Source organism: Kogia breviceps, chromosome 18 (genome assembly GCF_026419965.1).
Source record: "Kogia breviceps isolate mKogBre1 chromosome 18, mKogBre1 haplotype 1, whole genome shotgun sequence".
Lineage (NCBI taxonomy): Eukaryota > Metazoa > Chordata > Mammalia > Artiodactyla > Physeteridae > Kogia > Kogia breviceps.
The window spans coordinates 57,048,988-57,072,542 of record NC_081327.1 but is presented as its reverse complement, the minus strand read 5'-3'; the positions used below and the strand labels follow the sequence as shown (position 1 = coordinate 57,072,542).

Here is a 23,555-nt window from a genome sequence, read left to right as displayed (position 1 = left end):
GGAGAAATTGGAGGTTTCCTCGAGGAGGGAGAAATTCCGCCTTTGGGCCACAGCCTTAGCTCCTGGCTGTTCCCAGGTGCCAGCCCCACGGCCGTCTGCGCCCAGCCCTGTAAGAAATCTTTCTGCATAAAAATGGCCTGCGACTTCTGTCCCTGGTAGAAACCTGCCCAGTATGAGACCGAACCGGTCACTGAGTGTCACCTGTCTGAAGGGACGTCGTGAATTAGTAAAACGTGGACGTCCCCGTAGGGCCTGCTTCCTAATGAGTTTCGTACAGTCGGGCAGCTGTGCTCCAGGCAGGTGGAGCCGCTGTGGTCGTTGACAGAATCAGTGAACGACGCTGTTTGTGGCCACTTCTATTTAAAGAGCTCAGCTGGGCACCCTGCCCTCCGCACAGTGTTTCCTGGAGCGCTTTTCCCTGTGGCAAAACGCGATTAAAGTTAAACCATCTCAGGTTAGACCACCGTGTCCAGAAAAACCATTTCCTAAGATGTGGACTGCCTGATGTGTTGGAGTCTCCTTTTTAAAGCAAGGGCTTGCTCTATGTTGTAAACAAGGCCTGAAAACCCTTTCAAGCATCAACGTGGCTGACGTGAACCAGCGTTTTCAGCCGCGGCTGCATTCAGAACGCCCGGCTGGGTCTGAGCCTCCTGGCACCCGACGTGTCCCAGACGCTGAGCCGGTGTCGGGCTGGGGCCGGCACCGGGGCTTCGAGCTCCCCGGCCGCTCCCAATGCGGGGCCGAGGCGGGGCGCCTCTGGTCTACCCACAAGAACTCTGATTTAGGCATTTCAGAGGAAGCCTTTTCCTTCGTGGGGCAGACAGAGGCTCGCCCCCTGCTAAGAGCTCGCCCAGCTTTGGGGAGGAGCTGACACCCAAACCTGGCCTCCCAAGTGGTGACACTGCTAGTCTGGTTGTCACGTGCCCTGCTTGTGGCCCTGCGGGTTGGAGGGGACCCTCCGAGCAGGTCACTGATGCTGACGGGAGTACAGTTACCCCAGGATGACTGAGAAGGTACCTGGGCAGGAAGGTGAGATGGTATTTTCCGTCCCGGGTGTAGCCCCACGTCTAGGTTCTGCGCAGGTCTGGGTGCTTGTTCCAGTCACACCCCCCTACTGTGTAATCAGTAACCCCCAAACTCAGTGGCTTCTCTCACGCGGTCTCGGTCGGCCAGGCCTCTGGGGAGGGCTTGGCCGGGCAGCCTTCACTTGGGCTGGGACGTGCAGTTGCGGTCCCGTGCCAGCCGGGGCTGTGGCCTCATCGGAAGGCTGGACTAGGGCGGGAGGGGCACTTGCAAGACGGCTCCATCGCGCGGCGGGTACGGTGGTGCTCTTGGCCAGAGAGCTGCGTTTCTGCAAGTGGCCCTCTCCGTGGGGCTGCCCGCGTGTCACGACATGGTGGCTGCCGCCGTCCAAGAGGCCGAGGCGGAGGCTGCAGTGGCTTTTACAGCTTCAGAAGTCAACCCCCTCAGCCCCGCCATTGGCCACTGGCCACACGGAGCAGCCCTGGTTTGAGGCGGGGAAGGTGATGCTGACCAGGAGGCGGGACCAGTGGGGTCACCGTGGAGGCTGGCCACCACAGCACCGCCTTAGAGGGAGGGCTCAGAAAAAAGCAGCGGGAGGGTCCAGGGAATCAGAGTAAACAACCTGAAAGTGACCACATTAGATAGGAGGGTGGCGTCAGCGTTGAGTGATGGAAGGTGGGCGGACGGTGAGCTCACACGAGGAGCCAAACTCACAACCTCTGGGCCGAGGTCCGAGCCCTTCTGCTCCCCGTCCGCGGCCGTGACTATCACGTAGCCCCCTCAGCAGCAAAATGGGGGCGGTGGTGGCGCCTGAGCCCCTCTACACCCACCTGTTAGGAGCTCGAAGGAGTAACAGACAGGATCACGAAGTGCCAGAGCGACGCTCTTGTCACGAGCCGCTTTACGTGACGTGCCTCACGTGCTGTACGTTTCACCAACACGGAGCCCGCGATTCAGTGCTTTGCGTCTGCCGTCACCACGACAGACTCGGGAGGCCTTTTGACACTTGGGAGGGTATTTTCGGGCCCTGAAGAGAAATGCCAGTCGACGTGGCTAGTTCAGCAGGGAACTCCTCGCCCCTGGAGGTACTAGGAACCATGAAGTTCGGCCGAAAAGGACCTCGGTGGGAAGAGACGTCTGGATGCGTGAGGGCCGAGCCACCTGTGCGTGGACACGGCCGGAGGGTCCGCTTCGCTCCCGAGACGCTGGCGTGAAGCCTGGCGGCCCGTCCCGAGGGACCTCAGCACCACAGTCAGAACCTGCTTCCTGAACCCAGCGCCGAGTTCACGGGCCGACATCCCTACCCACGTTCTCTGACTCTGTGCGGAGAGGGTCCCAGCGGCCAGTGGCATAATTCCACCCTCCCCTCCTGCAGCCCCTGCAGCTCCCCCTGGGACCCATCCAGCCCTGCAGGGTGGGGAGCTTGGGGGTGTCATGTCGCCCCCCGATCCGACCCTCCTTTCCTTTGTGCTTCTGGCTCCAGCCAGGCCGTCCAGCAGCCAAACCCGGGGGAAAGGGCAGGTGGGTCCTACAGGCCAGAGCACCGGCGGGGGATGGTGGCGCAGACCCGCGGGCTGGCCAGGCACCTGCACAAAGGAAACGGGCACCGGCCGCGTGACTTTCCTACCGATCGACCCCACTCGGCGGGAGTCAGGGTGCGGCTCCGGCGGCCCAGGGAGAAGGGATGTGAACACCAGCTGGCGGTACGTGTGGATTCGGCCTCACTTCTCCCCACCCCTTTCCTCGGCCCTTGGCAAGTCCCACAAGCAGAAAACCCCGCGGGCCCCGAGCCAGGTCCCGGGGTGTCCTCCGGAGTGGAGAGTTGGGGGCTCCGTCGTGACCCCAGGAAACAGCAAGTCCCAGCCACCCCGGACACAGGTCAGGGGGTCACCGCACTGACCACTGGCCTGCCCCGGCCTAAGTGCAAGCTGTTTCGCCAAAACACTCCCTCCTCCCCGCCCCGGCTGCAGCCTGAGAACACCCGCCTCGCCCTCTGCCCCCTGGCCCTCGGTCGGGAGCCAAGAATTCCGTGACGGACACCCAAGCCGCAGCTCACAGAATCACTCCTCACCACTGGACACGGAGGCCTGCTCAACCTTCTGCCAAGGTCAGGAGCTGCTGCAGGAATCTGCTGGGAGGGCCTCGAGGACGGACTCTGTTCTGAGTTCTGCCCCAGTCCAGGTTTCCCGCTGAGCCCAGGCTGCTGCATCTATCGAATCACAGCCTCGAGGGACAGCTTCCTAAGGCCCACAGAACCCTGCCACGGGCCGAGTGAGGAGCTCTGTGCATCAATAAAACTGAACACGCGGCCCGCCTGGCAGGGGCAGGGAGCCGGCAGTGGGGAAACTGATCATGAGAGAAACACGGACATAAATGTGTGAGTGAGGGCATTTGTGCGAGGGTGTCTGTGAGTGTGGACCTGCGTTTGTACAAGTCCTAGTTCTGTCCACTGAGAGGGCTGGCAGCTGTGACACCCCAGCGGCAAGGACCCAGGGCACCCCAGCACCCAGATCATGGTTTCTAAACACCAGTTTCCACTGACAGTGGCCCCGACTCCTTGGAGAGATGTTGGCCGATTCCAACCTGGGCGGGAAAACACCAGATGCTCCTGGAACATCCTGAAACACCAGACGGCCAGGAAGCCGTCCACGGCCCCCGGGGGCCCCCAACGTGCTTGGAGCCAGCTTGACAGCGTGCCCTGACAGTAACAGACTACCCCCTGCTGAAAAAAATTGTAATTCAGGAGCTTATACTCAGATGAATAGACAAGTAAGTGGAAGTCTGGGATGTTTGTGTAGTTTTAAAGTGCTTTCCGGGCTTCCCTGGTGGCGCAGTGGTTGCGAGTCCGCCTGGCAATGCAGGGGACGCGGGTTCGTGCCCCGGTCCGGGAAGATCCCACATCCGGGAACCCGTGAGCCACGGCCGCTGCGCCTGCGCGTCCGGAGCCTGTGCTCCGCAGCGGGAGAGGCCACAACAGTGAGAGGCCCGCGTACCGCGAAATAAATAAATAAATAAATAAATAAATAAATAAATAAAATAAAGTGCTTTCCTACAAAATAGTTACTTACAATAAAGAGGGAAGGAGTAACTCTTCGGGGGAGGCTGATGTCGTTCACATGGCCAGTAAAGGGATGGATGGCCGCCTCGCCCCCCGGCCTGTGCATGGAACGCATCCACCCTCCCCAGGTGGGGGGCTGGCCCGCCCACAGGCCCAGCTCTGCCCGTCCCTCCACCTGCCTCTCCTGACCCGAAATGAGCCCTCCCGACTGTCCGCCTCCTGCTCTGCTGCCCGAGGCCGCACACCGGGCGAGGGCCCAGGCCTGAGGGACTGCAGGGTCTCCGGTCTGTGGGGGTGGGGTGGGGGGTGGTCAGCAAGGAGGGTCCCCGGGACCATGGGTCTGAGCAAGGCCCGAGGGACAGGCGTGTCCCAGCCCCCAGAGCCCCCACAGGGGGCCCCGGGCCCGGTCCACCCACCGCCCACTCCTCCACGGACACTGCATGCAGGCACCAGGGTGAGCGGGCGTTCCTCCACTGTGGCTCTGCCCTCTTGCCCGTTCTCCACCGCCACCCCATCGTCCCCGCCGAGGAAAGGAAGGGCTGCCCTGTGGGGGGAAGCCAGCTGTGCCCAGCGGGGCTCCCGGCCTTGCGGGGGAAATGGGGGCCTCCGGGGCTTTCTGGTCCCCCACTCCGCCCCCTCTGGCTCGCAGTAACTCCCGCACCTGACGTCCGGGGTCCCGCCTCCGCCCACTAGATGCCAGTAGCAGGCCCGCCCCCAGGCTGCGACCCCCCAGTGCTTTCAGACATTGACCAGCATCTCCCGTGGGGTCAGGATCACCCCGCTGAGAAACTCGGGTTCCTCCTATAACCCACCCTTGGCCCCTCTGTTCGCTGGCAAGGCTGTGGCACCCGTGGCTTGTGGGTGCAACGACTCCACCAGCCCCGCGTGCGTCAGGGAGGCCGGGATGGGGGCTCCCGCAGGCATGCAAGCGGTCCGGGTCCTCTGGGGCCTGGTCCCAGCTGGAGAACGCAGCACGGGAATAAAGCCGACTGTACTGGGTGCACGAGAGGTCTGCAGGGCTCGCGATAAACTCCAGCAAAGACCAAACACAGGCCGGAAGTCAGCTGCACCCACGGCACCGATATCATCCTTGAAAACAGCAAGGCTGGTGGGGAGCGGGGCCGCGATAAGCCGGGCCCGGGCTCAGGGGTCCTGGAGCTGCCCCCGGCCTCGCGGCCCGGCCAGCACGAGGTCCTCACCAGGCAGCCCGCCCGCGGGTGGGTGGGGAGAGCCTGGGGCTCCAAGGAGCGGCGTTGCCCCCACCCAGCAGCCCGGCCGGGAGCCAGGGCCCCTGTGTGGTCACACCCGGAGGTCCCCTCAGGGAGCAGGGCCAGCGCTGTCCTCCAGGGGACAGCGCACAGGGAATGAGCTGAAGACCGGCCTTGCCGCCCACATCCCAGGCCAGACGCCTCGTGCCTCCCTCTGGGCTCTTCAGCCACCAGCTCCCTCGAATCGGGGAGCTGGTGACTAGAAAGAGAATAAATCCAGGTTTCGTGAGGCCAAGAGCTTATGCAACTGTGGGGAGTCCTTTTCAGGAAAAGCAGTACAAAGTCACGGACACCAGGCCAGCACAGCGGTGAACACTTGGTTCCTGCTCTTCCGGTGCCGCAGCGGTGGAGGCATCCCCGCGTCACCACCGGGTGCATCGGGCCCGGGGGCGCTCAGACGGCCCATGGGCGCCGCCCCTGTCTACACCCAAGACAGCTAGCGGTGCTCATTTCTACTAGAAGAGACAGCAAACCTGTCAACACATCCCACTAAACCCAGACGCCCCGTACCCCCCGCCTGCTGCCCTGGGACAGGCCCCAGACGAGCCGGAGCCACCGCAGCACCCGTGCCAGGAGGGGAGGGGTGATGGGGGGGGCGCCCCGGTGGTCATAACCAAATGCAGCTACGACGTCACCGTGCAAGCCTTACGGAAGGTCACGGCCACGGGAGTGCATGGCGAGGGCCCCTCCCCGGGCCTCAGGAGGCTGGAACTGGGGTGGGGGTAGGGGCCCCCAGCGGGCACCTCCCAGGGTCGGGCAGGGGCGTCTGCAGCCAGTCCTCCGGGCTCTGCCCACTTGGGCTTGCAGCCTGGTTCCAGGGTGGCACTAAGCAGCCGAGCCCTACGGGAACCTCAGACAGCCATCCAGCTGTGCAGGCGGGCCAGGCCGCCCCCCATCCCCCCCACTCGCGGCTTCCTCCGGGCATCACGTCCCCTCGGCCCTCTGTCCGTCCTCCCGAGAGGGCAGCTGACCTAGAAAACCAGCCTGGGCGTACGGATCCTACGGCCTCATGCAACGAACCCAGTGGTAAAGCAACACGACAAGGACAGTCACAACCACCGCCTGGCAGCTGTGCCCACAGCAGTGGCCCTCACTCCTGGCATCGGCCGGCAACGCCCGGATCCGAGTTTCTCTGGGCGAGTCTCACTCCCTGTAGAGCCGGCCCGGGGCCGCTCGCTCCCCCGGGGCCGCGGCGCGTGCGTTTGCAGGAAGGGAGCAGCGAGGGCAGGTGGGCGGCAGGCTGTGTGTGAGCTGGCACCGTCCTAGAAAGCGGGCGGCGTGGGGAGTGGTCTTTGATGCCGTTAGAGGGGGGACCAGCGCCCGAGCCATTTCCGCATTTTCTGGCAGAGGAAACGGACAGAGGCGGGGCACGGCTCGCACGCGCCCTGCTCCGTCTGCTTTCCATCCGACCGGTGGGGCGGCCGCCGACTCCTGCCCCTAAACCAGCTGCCGGCCGCTGCCCCCAACTCCGCGCTGGAGGGTCGCCAGCCTTCTCAAAGGCCCCTGGGCGCCTGGCACGCGTCCCCTCCTCGGGCTGTGTGGGGTCACCGAGAAACCTCAGGGCTGACCGACCAGCCCTGCGGCCGGGCCGGGGCCGCTGGGGGCTCTGCTCCGGCCCCTCCTCGCGGCGCCCACGGTCAAGCACAGGAACAGGCTTCCCGAGTGGGCCGCCCCTGGACGCAGCGGGAGGGGCTCCCCCCGGCTCCTGTGTGTGTGCGGCTGGGCCCTTTATTACCCTCCGCCGGGCACAGTCCGGAAAGCGGAACCCGGGACAGGGCTACTGCCCGGTGACTTCAAATGGCTGGGCCGCGTGGGGTGGCGGGGGACAGACCCTTCTGAAAACGAGACTCGCTGGGGGGGGTGAGAGGAGGCCCGTCGAGGTGAGGAGGGGTCCGAGCTCGGAGCCCACCCAGGCCAGGCCAGAGCGGCAGCCTCCGAACTTCCTGACATGTTCGTTTGTGCTGCAACCAGAGGATGTGTGTGGGAGGCAACGGGAGCGGCCGGCGTTGGGTAGGGGGGACACTTTCAAGGAAGGTACGTGCTCCCCGAGCCACAGCCACACCGGACCACGTGCTCACACCAAGCCGCGTACAGCCCACCTCAGGAGACCGGGACAGCTGGCCAAAGGACTAACCCCCCGGGAGGCCCTGGGAAAGTAGGCTGGGGTGTGGGGCATGGGGAGGGGGGCCAGGATGTGGGGCGGTGAGAGGCGGGGGTCAGGTCAGGGGCCGGGCGCTCTCCGGGCCTGCTTCCTCCTCGCCTGGCTGAGATGCAGGGTGATTTTAATGCACAGTCAGGATCCCGTGGGATGCAGCACAGAGAGCGCTCAGCACACCGGAGGCTCTGAGGCTGAGTCCCTCCCGGTGGCTGACCTGACCCCGAGCTCACCTCCAGTGCGGAGCCCCACGCAGATGCAGAGTGTGGGTTTCTAGCTGTGCTCCGACACTTGCTTGGCGGTGACCCCTGATGAAACAGTGGGGCTCTGCCAGCACAGCGAGGGCGGGAGGAGCTGGAACAGGCTGGGGAGGGGAGAGGGGGCTCGCCAGGCCGAATCACGTCCCCTGGGAAGCGCAGGGTCCTCCCCCGCTGATCCGTGCAGGTAGGCGAGAACACTGGGATATTCTGTGTGGGCTTGTGCTAGACGAGTAAGAGTTCAGGCAGGTTGAGGAGGGGAGAGAGGGCGTGAGGGGCGAGGCGGTCAGCGGGTTGTGGCTCCTGACTGGCTCCCGAGTGGGTTAAGGATTCCTGGGCTCAGGATGCCAGGGGAGGGGGCCAAAGCCCAGGAGACTCCAGGGCCAGGGCAACAGGGCGCCTTGTGACCCACCATTGGGGGACAGGTCTCCCTCGGGAGGTTCGTGATTTTCCCCCATAAACATCGTATGCATCTTTAATTGGATTTATTTCTTGATATTTTATACATTTTACGGCTACTTCAATGAAGGCTTTTTAAAGTTTCATTTTTCTGTGACTGCTGATGGAATGTAGAAATGCAGTAACACTGTACAGTAAGTCCCCTACATACAAAGCTTCAAGTTGTGAACTTTCAAAGACGCAAACATGCCTCTGTAGGCCAGCTGTTGTACCGTACTACTGTACTTTTCAAGGTACTGTACTGTAAGATTAAAAATCTTTTATTTTTTGTGCTTGTTTTTTATGTATTATTTGTGTGAAAAGTATTATAAACCTATTACAGTACAGGACTATGTAGCCGATTGTGTTAGTTGGGTCCCTAGGCTAATTTGTTGTACTTAACGCAACGCGCTCTCAGAAGGGAACTCGTTCGTATGTAGGGACTTCCTGTCAATTGGTTTTGACCCCAAACCTTGCTAAGCTCTCTAACAGTCGCGATAACCTGTCTTTGGAAATTGTTTGGAATTTTCTAGAACACAACGGCATCACCTCAAATAATGACAGCTTTGCCTCTCCCTTTCCACTTCCGAAGCCTTGTTTGTTTTCTTCTGTCCCACGGCTTGGAAGGTCTTCAGCTCAACGCTGAACCAAGCTCCTGGGGTCAACGGTAAGCTGAAAGCCATGATCAAGGTGAGGAAGTTCCCTCTTATTTCTAGAATGCTGCCTTTTTTTTTTTTTTCTTTTTTAACATTTTGAATAGAGGCTGAATTTTTTTCAAAGGCTGGCTCTGCTTCTGTGGAGCTAGTCGTGTGACTTTCCCCCTTAATCTCTAAATGTGTTGTGTCACAAACCAGGCTGCACTCCTGAGCTAAACACACATGGGCACCAAGAAAACCTGAAGGATTTATTGTGTTCATGCTTGTGAATTCATGTATTTAGTTGAGGGAGCTCAGCCCGGTTCCTAGAAATAAAATAAAACCTCAAGCCCGATGTGTTTCTCGGTACCCGCAAGTCGGGCAGCGAATGATCTCCCGTCTGTACTTTGCATTGCCAGATTTGATTTGCTAATATTTTGCATAGAATTTTTCTTCTCTGAGTAAGATTGCTCTGTAATTTTCTGTCCCTACTCTTCTTAGGTTTTGATGCCAAAGATATATGAGCCTCATAAACTGAGCTGGGAAATGTTCTGTCTCTGTTTTCTGAAGGAGTTTGAGAAAGGGTGGGATAAGTCCTTCTTTGAGCCTTTGGTACACCATTCTTCATTTTGGCTGTTTTCTTCTACCCTATTTTCCAGTTCACCAACGATCTCAGCTCTGCCTAATCTACCATGATACCTACATCCCGAGTTTGCAATTTTGATTATTCTATGAAAGTTGTACAATGACGCTTTTGTACTTTGAGAAAGTTTTCAGGTCACTGTTTAAATTCTCAGTGTTTCTCTCTCTGAACATCGTAAGCAGATTGTTTGAAAGCCTGGGATGAGTCCAACCCCCGTGGTCCGCTGTTGCTGCTGGTTTCGTCTGTGCTGCTTTCGCTCTCCTTTGCCTGCCTATTCCTGATTGTGTGCTGGGTAGTCAGTGTGCACGGCTGCTTGTGGACTGAAGTCCATGCTATCTTCCTTTCGCAAGGAGCATGTTTGCTTCACCCGGCAGTGGGGACAAAGCAGTGCAAGACCTCGGCAGCCCAGCGTCTGTGCCCCAAGAGGAGCCCCCGTCCTGTGCCCCCTCCTTTCTTGCCTTTCGGAGCCATTGGGTACTTTTCCTCACAGCAACTCCCCCCCTATTAGTCTGGAAGCTATAGATACTGTTCCTAGTCTTTAAATGGATAAGGAAGGATAACTTAACGGCCTGAAGCCCAAACTACTAGTTCCCTACCATCTTCCTGAACACTCCCTTCCTCACACGCTACTTCTTTTTTTTTTCTTTGTAAGCCCCACAGACATTACTTTCTCCTATGCAGCCGATTTGCTGGACAACTCAAATTTACCACTTTCTCTGTGCTTCCTTCACCGCCCCCCCGCCCCCGATCTCAGATATTCCGTCTGGCACCACCTGCCTTCTGCCAGAAGCATAGGTTTTAAGATGTTTTAGTGCGGGCCTACCGGCAGCAAACTTTGGCCCTTTGTGTGTCTTATTTAGAAAAAAGAAGGAAAAAAAAAGCTCTTAGGCTGAAGAGTGACAAGGAAAGCATGCAAATCACGGCACACCCTCCCACAGCGCCAGCGCACCCAGATTAAGACACGCAGAGATGCCAGCCCCCCGCCCACCTGCCTCCCCACTGCCTCTTCCTCCCTGGATGATTCTAACGCCAGGGAGGAAGGAGGCTCGTCCTGCTCCCTCTTGAAATGGGCATAAACGGGGTCACAGTCCTGCTTCTGGCCCCAGCCATCGGTGTGACGGCAGGACTCCATCCACTCCCACGGCTGTTGGCGCTCCGTGGGAAGGGCAGGCCACAGGAGGCGCCCGCTGCTGTGAAGGGCGCGGTGCCTGGAGGGGCTGCTGGACCACCCGCCCCCATAGCTCTCCCCAGGAGGAAGTCTGTGTGCTTCCGTCCAGCCCCGCCCACGCCTCGAGGGAGGCCCCACCCACACACCCCTCAAGGTCGTTAGTCTTTGGAATCTTGGTGATTCTGGGACCATCTCCTGGTGGTTTTGACTTGACCAGTGGAGCACTTTTTCAGACGTTCGCTGGCCATTTGGACGTCCTCTTGCTGTGGTCTGTTCATGGGCGCGTGTCTTTTGCCTTTCTTCGGGGGAGTAGCATGGGGGCAAAACTCACTAATCATTAAATGATTCGGCAGCAATGACCGAATGACCTTAGTTATAAAGCCCGCTTCTTTAAACGATCAGACGCTTTCCCTCCTCCACCCCATCCCTCTTTCCCTGTCTCGCTAGGGGCACCTGCGCTTTGTCCATTTCAGCATGGACTTGTCTGTCTTTATTCCCTTCCTGGTAATAAGAAACCTTATGATCTTCCAGGTCCACATACACGTCCTTTATTGGCTAGAAGGGTGGCAAACACCTCCGCCACTTTGTGGCTGCTGGGGTCAAGGTTACGCCGCTCATACAACCAGATGGAACACGAGCCTCTGTTCTTCTTCGGTGCAAGAGTCTATAAAGACTGCTGCTCTTCCGTAAACGTTTCCCAGCCCTTAACAGTGAAGTCATCCCAGTCTGGAATCCTCCTGGGACAAGTTATAGATAAGATTTCATGAGGATAGGCGCTATTAAGAGCACCACCAGGAAGGGGCAGTGTAGGAGTTCCCAGGGCTCATCCCCTCCCAGAAATGTCCCTTTGAACAACCATCCACGCGTGAAAATGCTTCCCAAGAGCTAAGGACTCCAGGTGAGGGATTACAGCACGTGGGCGGAGCATAGAAATAAGACAAGACACAGTGAGGAGGATAGAAAAGACAGTTTCACCTTACCCATCCCCGGCTCCCCTCCCCCAGGCACAGGCTGTCTAGCAGAGAGACACCCTCCCCACTGGGGAGGGCGGGTGACATGAGTGCCCAGCTTCACCCCGGACTCTAGCACCCACGGGTGGCTGCAGGTGCCCGGCTTGCCCCAGGGAACCCAGGCACCAGGCCTGCCCACTGGCGGACCAGGTACCAGCGGGAAGCTGCCCAAGGACTCCAGCAGCAAGCCCATCTGCAGACACCATCCCATGACCCACCCGGGTTCCTGGACGGGCCGACGGATGAAGGACTTTCCCTGCCAAACCCAGTCTGTATAGTTGGAACAGGTGCCTACTTCTTCTAATGTTCAGACACCAACACAAGGCCACAAGATCACGAGTAATCAAGGAAACAAGAAACACAAAAGGGAACTAATACATCCCCCAAAAAACCTATATAAAAAAGAAAGGGAACTAATGAAACTCCAACGAATGACACCAAAAAATGGAGACCTATGAAATGTCTGACAGAGAATTCAGAAAAATCCTCAAGAAATTGAGTAAGCTACAAGAAAACACAAATAGACAACTAAACGGAATTAGTAAAATAATGCATGAACAAAATGAGAGGTTCAACAAAGAAATAGAAAACAAACACACACCACCCCTCCACCCCCAGAAACCCTAAAGTTTAAGAACACAGTGACTGAAATGAAGAATCTGATAGAGAGGTCCAACAGCACAAAGAATCTGTGAACCAGAAGGCAGCCCGCTTGAAATCATCCAGCCAGAGGCACAGAAAGAAAAAAAGAATGAAAAAGAGTGAAGAAAACATGTGTGAACTATAGGACACCATTAAAAGAAATAATGGGTACAACACTGGAATCTCAGAAGGAGAGAAATAATGGCCGGGACTTCCCAAAGGTGGAGGGGAGATTCAGACCTCCAAGTTCCTAAAGCTCATAGATCGCCCTAAAACTTCAACCCGAAACCATCTTCTCCAGGACACAGTACAATAGAACTGTGTAAAATCAAAGCCAAGGGGAGAGTTTTGGGATTTTTGTTTTTGTTTTTGTTTTTTTGCGTTACGCAGGCCTCTCACTGTTGTGGCCTCTCCCGTCGCGGAGCACAGGCTCCGGACGCACAGGCCCAGCGGCCATGGCTCACGGGCCCAGCCGCTCCGCGGCATGTGGGATCTTCCCGGACCGGGGCAAGAACCCGTGTCCCCTGCATCGGCAGGCGGACTCCCAACCACTGCGCCACCAGGGAAGCCCAAGGAGAGAGTTTTAAAAGCAGCAAGAGAAAAAAACCTTCCTCACATACAAGGGAAGCCCCATGAGGCTATTAGTGGGTTTCTCGGCAGAAGCTGTACAAGCCAGTGGGATGATATATTAGAAATGCCGCCAACAAAGAACACCCAGCACAGCCGCCGTCCTTCTGAAATGAAGGGGAGATAAAGTCTTTTCTGATGAAAGAAAAGGTGAGGGAGCTCCCACCACTGGACCTGCCTTACAATAAATGCTTTAAAGAGTTCTTCACGCTGAAATGAAAGGATGCTAATCAGTAACATAAAAGCACATGAAAACATAAAACACACCAGCAAAGGTAAGTATATAGTCAAATTTAGAATACTCTAACACTGTAATATGGTGGTGTGTTAATCACTTAACTCTAGTATAAATGTTAAAGGACCAAAGTATTAAAAATGACCTATAGGGCTTCCCTGGTGGCGCAGTGGTTGGGAGTCCGCCTGCCGATGCAGGGGGCGCGGGTTTGTGCCCCGGTCCGGGAGGATCCCACATGCCGCGGAGTGGCTGGGCCCGTGAGCCATGGCCGCTGGGCCTGCGCGTCCAGAGCCTGTGCTCCGCGGTGGGAGAGGCCACAGCAGAGAGAGGCCCGCATACCGAAAAAAAAAAAAAAAAGACCTATAGCTACAATTAATTTGTCAATGGATACACAAGGTAAAAAGGTGTAAACTGTGACTTCAAAAAGATAAAATGGGAGGATTAATGGGTAGAGTTTTTGTATATGGTCAAAGTTGGTGTCAGCTTTAAAAGGACTGTTGTTAAACCTACAGGGGATACACAAAAGATGAAGAAAACAGAATCAAAGCACACAGTATAGAAATCATCAATTCACAAAGGAAGACAGCAAGAAAGAAACAAGGGAACTACAAAACAGTAAGAAAACAGTAAGATGGCATCAGTAATTCTTCATTTATCAATAATAACTCTAAATGCAAATGGATTAATTCTCCAATCAAAAGTCACAGAGTGGCTGAACAATAAAAAAACTAGACTCAAATGTATGTTGTCTAAAACGAGACTCACTTCAGCTTTGAAGACACACACAGGCTCAAAGTGAAGGGATGGAAACGATATTACACACAAACAGGGAACAAAGGACAGCAGGGGTAACTATACTTACATTTTTTTAAAGTTTTGACTTTGAGTCAAAACTGTAACAAGAGACAAATAAGGTCATTATATAACGATAAAAGGGTCAATTCATCCATTTATCAAAAGGATACAACAATTGTAAATGTATACAGTGCTCATGGTGCTGATATTTTAAAAAGATAACATTGACAAAGGTTTAGCTAGACCAACTAAGAAAAAAAAGAAGATTCAAACAAATAAAATCAGAAATATAAGAGGAGACATCCAACTGACACCACAGCAATACAAGGGATTGTAAAAGACTACTATGAACAATTACACACCAACAAACTGGATAACCTAGAAGAAATGGATAAATTCCTAGAAACATACAACCTACCAAGGCTGAATCACGAAGAAATAGAAAACCGGAACAGACCAATACAAGTAAAGAGATTGAGTCAGTAATCAAAAAACTTCCCAACACAGAGAAGCCCAGGACCAGATGGCTTCACTGGTGAATTCTACCAAACATGTAAAGAAAAATTAATGTCAATCCTTCTCAAACACTTCCAAAAAACTGAAGAAGGGATATTCCCAAACTCATCTGCAAGGCCAGCATTACCCTCCTACCAAAGCCAAAGATACCACAAGGAGAGAAAACAACAGACCAATATCCCTGATGAATATGGATGCAAAATTCTCAACAAAATTCTAGCAAATCAAATTCACCAGCACATGAAAAGGGCCACACACCATGACAGTGATCCCTGGGATGCAAGGATGGTTCAACATACACAAACCTATGAACGTAATATACCATATTAAGAGGACAGAGATAAAAATCATACCATCTCAATAGATGCAAAGAAAGCATTTGAAAACTAGAATATCCTTTCACAGTAAAAACTCTCAACAAATAGTTGTAAAAGGAACATACTTCAACATAATAAAAGCCATATATGACAAACCCACAGCTAACATCATACTCAATGGTGTAAAGTTGAAAGTGTTTCCTCTAAGATCAGGAATAGGACAAGACAAGGGTGCCCACTCTCACCATTTCTCCTCGATCTAGTATTGGAGGTTCCAGTCAGAACAATTAGGCTAGGGGAAAAAAAAAAAAAAAAGACATCCAAGTCAGAAAGGAATAAGTTAGTCTCTCCCTGCAGATAATATGATCTTATATATAGAAAATCCTAAAGGCACCACCAAAAAACTGTTAAAACTAACAAACAAATTCAGTACAGTTACAGGATACAAAATTAACATACAAAAATCAGTTGTTTCTGTTTCTGTACACTAACAATGAACTAGCTGAAACAGAAACAAACAATCTCAATTACAACAGCATCAAAAAGAATAACTTATTTAGGAATAAATTTAACTAAGTAAGTGAAAGATCTGTATATTGAAAAATTATATGACATTGATGAAAGAAACTCAAGACACAAACAATTGGAAAAATATCCTGTGTACATGGATTGGAAAAAGTAATATGGTTAAAATGTCTATACTACACAAAGCCATCTACAGCTTCCATGCAATCCCTATCAAAATTCCAATGGCATTTTTCACAGAAATAGAAAAAACAAACCTGAAATTCTTATGGAACCACGAAAAACCCAAATAGCCAAAGCATACTTGAGAAAGAAGAACAAAGCTGGAGGTATCATACTTCCTGATTTCAAACTATAACACAAAGTTATAGTAATCAAAACAGTATGGTACTGCCATAAAAACAGACGCAGACCAATGAAAGAAAATCAAGATCCCAGAAATCAACCCACACATATACAGTCAGCTTGTATTTAACAAGGGAACCAAGAATATTCATTGGGGAAAGAACAGTGTCCTCAATACATGGTGCTGGGAAAACTGGATAATAACATGCAAAAGGACGAAATTGGACCCCTATTTTACACAACTCACAAAAATTAACTGAAAAGAGATTTAAGACTTAAACGTGAGACCTGAAACCAGAAAACTCCTAAAAGAAAACAGAGAAAAAGCTCCTTGACATTGGTCTTGGTAACAGTTTTTTGGATATGACACCTAAAGCACAAGCAACAAAAGCAAAAATAAACAAGTGAGGCTACATCTAACTGAAACGCTCTGCACAGCAAAAGAAATAATCAACAAAGTAAAAAGGCAACCTACAGAAGGGAGAAAATATCTGCAGACCATCCATCTGATAAGGGGCTAATATATAAAATATATAAGGAATTCACATAACAGCAAAAAAACAAATAAATCAATGGGAGAATGGGCAAAGGACTGGAATAGATACTATTCCGAAGAAGACACACGTATGGCCAACAGGCACATAAAAAGAGGCTCAACATCGCTAATTATTAGGGAAATGCAAATCAGAACCACAATGAGCTATCTCTTCACACCTATCAGAACAGCTATTATGAAAAAGACAGAAAATAATAAGTGCTGACGAGGATGTGGAGAAAAGGGAATCTTTGTGCACTGTTGGTGGGAATGTAAATTGGCACAGCCGTGATGGGAAACAATACAGAGGGTCCTCAAAAAAATTAAAAATAGAGCTACCAGATGATCCAGCAATTCCATTTCTGGGAATATATCTGAAGGAAATATAAATTTTTCTCTAAGCACAGCCTTCAATGTATTCCACAAATTTTGATATGTCAACCTGTCGTATTTAATTGTCAATTAGAAATACTTTTCCACTCTGATCTCTTATTGGAACTTCTTCCTGGTCTGGTGTGTGGGTGACTTGAATAAAGTTCAAAAGAGCAGGTGGGAAGAACAGAAAACATGCCCCGTGACTGCCACGCCGTGTTCTACACGTTGATTAGGTCAAGTGCACTAATCACACCGTTTGGACATCCCGCACCTTGACTTTTTGTTCTGTGCTGTTTTGTTTTTTTTTTTTTGCGGTACGCGGGCCTCTCACTGCTGTGGCCTCTCCCATTGCGGAGCACAGGCTCCGGACGCGCAAGCTCAGCGGCCATGGCTCACGGGCCCAGCCGCTCCGTGGCATGTGGGATCCTCCCGGACCGGGGCACGAACCCGTGTCCCCTGCATCGGCAGGCGGACTCTCAACCACTGTGCCACCAGGGAAGCCCTGTGCTGTGTTTCTTAAACGTCTGTTATAAATATTGACTTTTATGCCTTACAATTGTAGAGCATCTTGATCCTTTCTCTCCAGGACAAGGAAAGGGGGCTTTACAACGATTTAGCTCCTTTCCTGCCTGCCCCAACCTTCAGAGCAATGTTTTCCAACATCTTATTGTGAGGCAGTTTACACGGACGGATACACCTCCTCGTTGTTGTATTTGCTCCCCCCGGCCAACCTTCTGCTCTCAGAATCTCCTCCTGGGTCCATATACCTGCTCTTGAAGAAAATGTCTTACAACTTCCTTTAAAGGATGGAATCGTCTGCAGGTGACACCCTCCTTTTTGTTCCTGTTTTTTTAAATGTTGCCCAATTCTTTATTTTTAATAGCCTTGAGATATAATTTATATCCCCAAAACTTCACCCCTTCTAGTGTGCAATTCACTGACTTCTAGTGAATCTACAGAATTGTGCCAACAGCACCACTAATTCCAGAACATCTTCATCCTCTCCAGAAGAATCCGCATTTGCGGTATCAGTCACTCCCTACCTCCCCTCCCCCAGCCCAGGCCACCGCTCATCTGCTCTCTGTCTCTCCGGATTTGCCCGTTCCAGACGCTTCATATAAATAGAACCACAGCTTCATATACATAGAACCACATAGTATGCAGGCTATTGGGTCTGGCTTCTCTCACTTGGCACGTGTTCAAGGTTCACCCACCTTGTAGCCTGTGTCAGTGCTTCCTTCCTTTTATGGCTGAGTTACAAGGCTGCTGTGTCGGTGGACCCCGTTTGGTAGGCTGTTCCCAGTCTCTGGCTGTGGTGAAAAGTGCCGCTATGAATGTTCATGTGCATGTTTACGTGTGGACACAACGGTTTCAATTCTCCTGGGTGTACACCTCAGAGCAGAGCTCTGGCCCAGATGCCAGCTGTCACGGGCGTTCTTGAACAGCTGTTCTCCTAAAGACCCGATTTCGCGTAGAGCATTTTTCCCTCAACGCCTCTGCTTCTGATGTCTCCTCCGCCCAGGAGGCGGTCCGTCCTTCCCGCCCTTCCCTCTGGCTGCTTCTGGATCATGCTCGTCTCCGGCGTTCTGCGTGCGTCCAGGCACGGCTTCCTCGGTATTTCTACGTGAGACCTGTTCTGCTTCCCCAGTCCTTTATGTGTCACCTTCCTTCTATTCTCTCCTTCTGGGATTCCAGACACACGTTCATTAGACCGTCAACGTGGCGTGCTCCTTCGGACACGACTTTCTCTAAGGACGCCCCAGAGCTGGCACTTTCTGGGGCTGGAAGGGGCCACGCCATTCAACAGCACAGCTTACTTGTGGGAGCGCCCCAATTCTGAAGGCTCATGCTGCCTCGAGGGACAGCGTGGCTGGAGACACTCCATCGTGCAGCCCCCTGCGCCCCAGGCCCCATCACGGGACTGTCTGGACAGCCACACCCCTTCCTCTGGCAGGGCCCACACAGCTACATGAGGGCCGCCACAGGCCCAGGGGCCATCTCCTAAGAGGACACAACGCAACAGCCGCCGTGGCCATAAATACATTTTATTCCATTAGAAATGCACAATCACAGCGCTGACAGCATCCCTCTAGAAAAGTAGGTAAGCAACGTTTCCATTAAAATCGTTAGTCTTCTTTTGCAAATACCTCTTCGCATTACACTGAACAGAGCACACAGCAAAAGGCTTCTGCTACTCCACTTTTTTTTCAATTTTGTTTTTTGTTATAAACACCATAGCAAATTAAAAAAGCTGTTTGAACAGAGAAAAATATCGTAGTTCTTGATTTCCCGCGTGTACTTAACGCAACCGCGCTGTGCTTCCTGCTCCTTCCCCGTACACGGTGGGGTGATCAAAAGAAACAGGGTCTTCGGGCGGGGGCGGCAGGGGCTACCGTCGTCTTTATTTACCGGGGCGCTCTCCCCGAGGATGAGGCACTCGGACGCACTTGAGCAGAACGTGCGCGGTCCCCCTCCCGTGAGAAGCCGAGGGACGGGTGCGTGTGAGCGGTGCGGGTGACGGGAACCAGCGCTGGGCGGCGGCTCTGGCTCGGGCCCTGTCTGGTCGGCGGCCGTCCCCTCACTGGATCTGGATGGCCCCGTGCTCCAGCTGCATCTCGGACTGCAGGGTGGGCTGCAGGGCGTCGGCCGCCTGCAAGAGGGGAGAGGGGGCTTTCTATCAAAGGGCCCAGCGCGCGTGTCCAGGCCACTCCCTGGTCACGGATACCAGCGGTTTTCAGGCACAGAGCAAACACACAGCCAAGCTGGAGGGTGGGGCTGGGGGCCCGAGTGTCGCCCCTGCTCTGGGAGAGGATGCTCCCGGCAGCTGTGACAGATCCAGGGCCACAGTCCATCTCTGCGGAGCCCCGTCTTGGCCCCTGCTCCCCCCTCACCCACCCGCCGCCTCCCACACATGGCCCTCAGCTCCCGCCACCAGCGCTGTGTTCCCATTCCCACCCCGCTTCCCGCCGGGCATGCACTCCGAGTGGTCAGCATACTCGCAGCTGTAAGGGAGTTTACAGGAAAAACACACGGTCTTGGAAGAAGTCACTGACCATCCATCTCAGCCACCACGAAAGGGCCTCCGGATGGAGATCACTTGGGGGGCTTTTCCGACTCCCCTAAGCCGCTGGTCAAAGGCAACACCAGACTCTCAGAGGTGGGCTCCGCAGCTCCCCCGAGGACCTGTAGCTGGAGGGGCCCGGGGGGCGGGGTGGTGCGCGGAGGAGGAGGTAGAGAAAGCCACACAGCGGAGGCAGAGTCCCGGGCCAGCGCTCCACCTACGACTGCAGCTCAAGGGGGAGGCAACACGGCATTTTTGTAGCCGGGGTGGGGAGCGGGGTGGGCGCGGTTCCCTACCCATCTGAGAACTCAGCACAGGCCCCCTCCGCGCCATCCCGAGGCCACAAGAGGGACTGGGCTGGAGGGACAACACAGACATGGACCTTCTGGAAAAGGGAAGTGGACTGGCGCGTGCTGGCAGCTGCAGAGGGCGGCGCTCCAGCCCTGCCACAGGCTGCAGGGGACCCTGCCCTTGAAGGTCTGGAAGAGGCGGCTCTGAGCCCAGGCACCCGGGGTGGTGGGGCAAGGGCGGGGGCACTCGGGAGGCCCACACTCCGATGGGGAGCCCTGCCCTTCCCCCTCCTCCTCAAAACGCGGCAGGAGACCGGGGCCCCAGGCAGGAGCGGAACACAGCGCAGGGGTGCCAGCACAGACGGGGCGCCCTCTCCCCTGCCCGTGGCTGCTCCGGGGAACGGGCCCACCCCTCACGCAGCCTCTGGGGCTCGGGGGGCTCGAGACTCGTCCTCCCCCGGGCAGCAGATGAGGAGTATGATCCTGTTCTGAGCAGCAGACTCTGGAAGGAAACCCACAGGAGGGTGGGAGGCGCCTCCTGCTAAAGAAGAGACCGTCGGGAGACCCCTCCCCGTGCATGAGGCGGGCAGGGGCCCAGGGAGGAGGCTGGGCCCCAGGGACCGAGCCCTTCTGCAGGGAAGACACCCCGGGAAGTGCACATGACCCCCTCCAATCTACTGCTCTGTGTCCTACATGCTCCCCAAGACCTGCCAGCTGTGACTGGAGACCAAGAAACTGGTGGGAAGTCAGACGCCATGGCTCCCCCTCGACAGTAACATCCGCACAAAGACCACAGACCTGGGCCAGGAAGTCCCGCCACACGACACGCACCCCATATTCAAGTCACACACTCTGAGTACACCCATGCGTGTGAAGCACCAATGACATGGGCTCTCAGCTTGGACAGAGCCCTGGGGTCCTTCTTTAGGATAGATGTCCCTCGCACCACATCAATAAGCTTGTCCGCCCCCCCACCCCAAGTTCTGTGGGCTCTCTGTCGGCCTCAGGCCCTCTCGGTCAATCTCCAGAGCGGCACATGTCTCTCTGATCTCCGCTGCACAAAAGCACAAGTGTCCACTGCCCTCTCGGTCGATCTCCAGAGTAGCACAGTGGACAGGTCTGGGGAGAGCGGGGGGCTGCGCCTTCTCCAGGACACACGTTCCAAAACTCTGGACCAGGTGGGGACTTGTTGTGAACCAGGGTTAAGTCCCCGCAGGACCGCTGATCACCCAGCCAGCCACCTGGTCACCAGGGCCACCTTGGGCCACCTGCCTGGCCCTGCTGAGGCGCATTCCTCAGCAACTACCAGCAGGGACAGGACACGACACTTAGCACGGCGACCAGCGGAGACCGGGAGGGGAGGGGGACCGCGTGGAAACTCAGGGCTTTAATTCTAAGCATCAAGGCCAACGGCATGATACGCACAGCTCATCAGTGCTGGGCAGAGGAGGGGGTCCAGGGAGGAGGCAGAGAGGGGCCAACAGGCTGAGGTCACAGCGATGAGAGCTCCCCCATCCAGAGGCGGTAAGCAGTGAGTCAGTGAGTCAAGCCCACAGCCCGAGGTTTGAGGGTACCCGTGTCACCCTGGCGCCAGCAGCCTGAGCTGCTCCAAGGGCACCCTATCCGGGCCGTGCCCTGACAGAACTTGATCACACCGCCCCCAACGAGGCTCAGGCACGAGCACGGTGGCCCACGCCTGGCTCCCCCGTACCCAGGGGAGGCCACAATGGTCACCCGACCAAGCACACTCACTGGGGCCGGAGGTGCGAACGCTTCGAACATCGCGAGCAGCAGCCCCCCTGCCGACCTGACGGCTCAGAAACTGTCCACATGGAGCCCGAGCGCTGCTTTTCTGGGGCTCCCGGGAGAGCCCCAACCGCGAGCAGCGCGGGAAGAGGACTGCTGCCCAGTGTAGCACAGCTCGGCCCACCAGAGGCTGCCACGGGGGAAAGGGCAGAGGCCACAGGCAAGGGTTGCAAACTGACTGCCCGTGGCCGGCAGGCGTGCAGACCCTGGGCCAGCCCTGCCCCAGCCCGAGGAACAAAGGGGTCTCAGGTACACTTAATTTGGCCTCTAAATTTATAGGTAAACATTTGCACGAGACAAAAGTTATCTCAAGAAATGGTTTAAGGCCGGTATCTGGGCCAAGAAGTAACCTCTCACCTTTACACTTTCAGGCACTTACAAGACACGGAGTCCCAAGCGAGCGCCTACATCCACACCATGCACCTCTCGTGGATCACTTACCTTCCTCGCAGGAGAAGGCCCAAGACAGAAATGCCCAAGTGTGTTCACTACCTGCAGGAGGCCCGGGCCCTGTCCACTTCCCAAAGGGAGGACCCACCTGGGCTGCAGCGGTGTGGTCAGTCACCGGTGCCAGCTGCACGTACTGGACCTGGATGTCGCTTCCCTGGAGCGGCGAGCCGTCCACCCCCGTGGCAGCAGGGTCCGAAGAAGCCACGGCTATCAGCTGGGCCCCTTGCAGCACCTGCAGACAACAGAGCAACACCGTGTCAGCACAGACGGCGCGGGGGGAGGCTGCCCCGTCCTACCTGGACCGCGGGGCGGGGCACCTGCCGACAAGGGTGTGGCGTGCGGGTGCGCTGTGTGGACGTGCACGGCAGGACCAGGCCGCTCCACTGCGACTGCAAGTCACCTCCCTCAAACATCCAAGTGCTGGACACAGAGAGGGGCTTTTAGGCCTCACAGGAAAAAATACCCAAAGAGCGAACTGAACGCAGGGACGTGGCCAAGGGCGGGTCTGAGATGGAACAGGAGCTAAAGCACCTGGAGACGTTCCCAGAGTCACCGCTTTCTCAGGTTCATGGAAAGGGGAGCCTGAGGGCAGCCAGGAGGACAGGCAGACGGCCGGCAGGGCCTCGACCCTGGGGCAAGCAAGACGCATTCACTCGAGCGTCGGGGAGAAGCGGCCCCCAGACAGTGGGCCACTGATCGAGTCTGAGAAACAAGCAGAAATGCGCATGTGAGTCACAAGACGCCAGGCTCCAGAGGGAGTCGAGAAGGGCTCTGGGTGTGGAGAGGAGACACAAGCTGGAGGGTGAGGCCCAGATCCCGGGGAAGGACCCGAGTTGCTCCAAGGAGACGGATCACGGATCACGGACCCCCGTCCTGCACACCAGGAACCCCACTTGGACTGTGCCTGGAGGGAGGGACAGATGAGGCCCCCATGACGGGCTCTGGGTGACGCCGTCACTCCCGAGCACCCACGCCAGGCCCACAGAGCCCCCCAGTAGGCAGGCAGGCAGACTGGTGCCTCGACGCCCCACAGGGAGGATGGCGGACGAGCGGGGGGCCCCGAGGCTCTGCATTCACGGGAGCGAGCTGCCACGAGCTGTGGGGCTTTTGACTTGGGTCTGCACTCCCACCCCCTCAAATTACACGCCCACTGGGCCGCCTCCTGGGGTCGCTCGTCAGCTGCCCAGGGCGGGGCAGTCGTAGTCAGGCTTCCTGACCAGCCCACGGCCTCCCACACGGGGTCAGAGCAGAGGATGCTGAAAATACAGCCTGCAGTTTCAAATGCGATTCTAGTTTTTGATGAGCTGAAGTTCTATTTCTTTAATAACGAATCCATCAGTGGAAAAAAACAGGAAAATTCGATTTTCAGAATAAAAGACGG

At 55.4% G+C, this 23,555-nt stretch overlaps 1 protein-coding gene across 15 annotated transcripts in view; it reads right to left on the bottom strand.

The window, feature by feature from the left end:
* BANP (BTG3 associated nuclear protein) overlaps nucleotides 1-23,555 on the bottom strand; it is a 133,328-nt gene that overhangs the window by 12,089 nt on the left and 97,684 nt on the right. For 7 of the 15 annotated variants that reach the window (XM_067019729.1, XM_067019728.1, XM_067019723.1 and 4 more), the window contains one exon: nucleotides 22,263-22,406. In XM_067019729.1, coding sequence (XP_066875830.1) covers nucleotides 22,263-22,406 — 144 coding nt within the window. Of the gene's footprint in view, nucleotides 1-11,170; nucleotides 11,383-15,032; nucleotides 15,080-18,596; nucleotides 19,218-19,620; nucleotides 19,695-22,262; nucleotides 22,407-23,555 lie in introns of those variants that run through there. The other 8 variants (XM_059045932.2, XM_059045935.2, XM_067019732.1 and 5 more) reach the window with 3 other exon arrangements.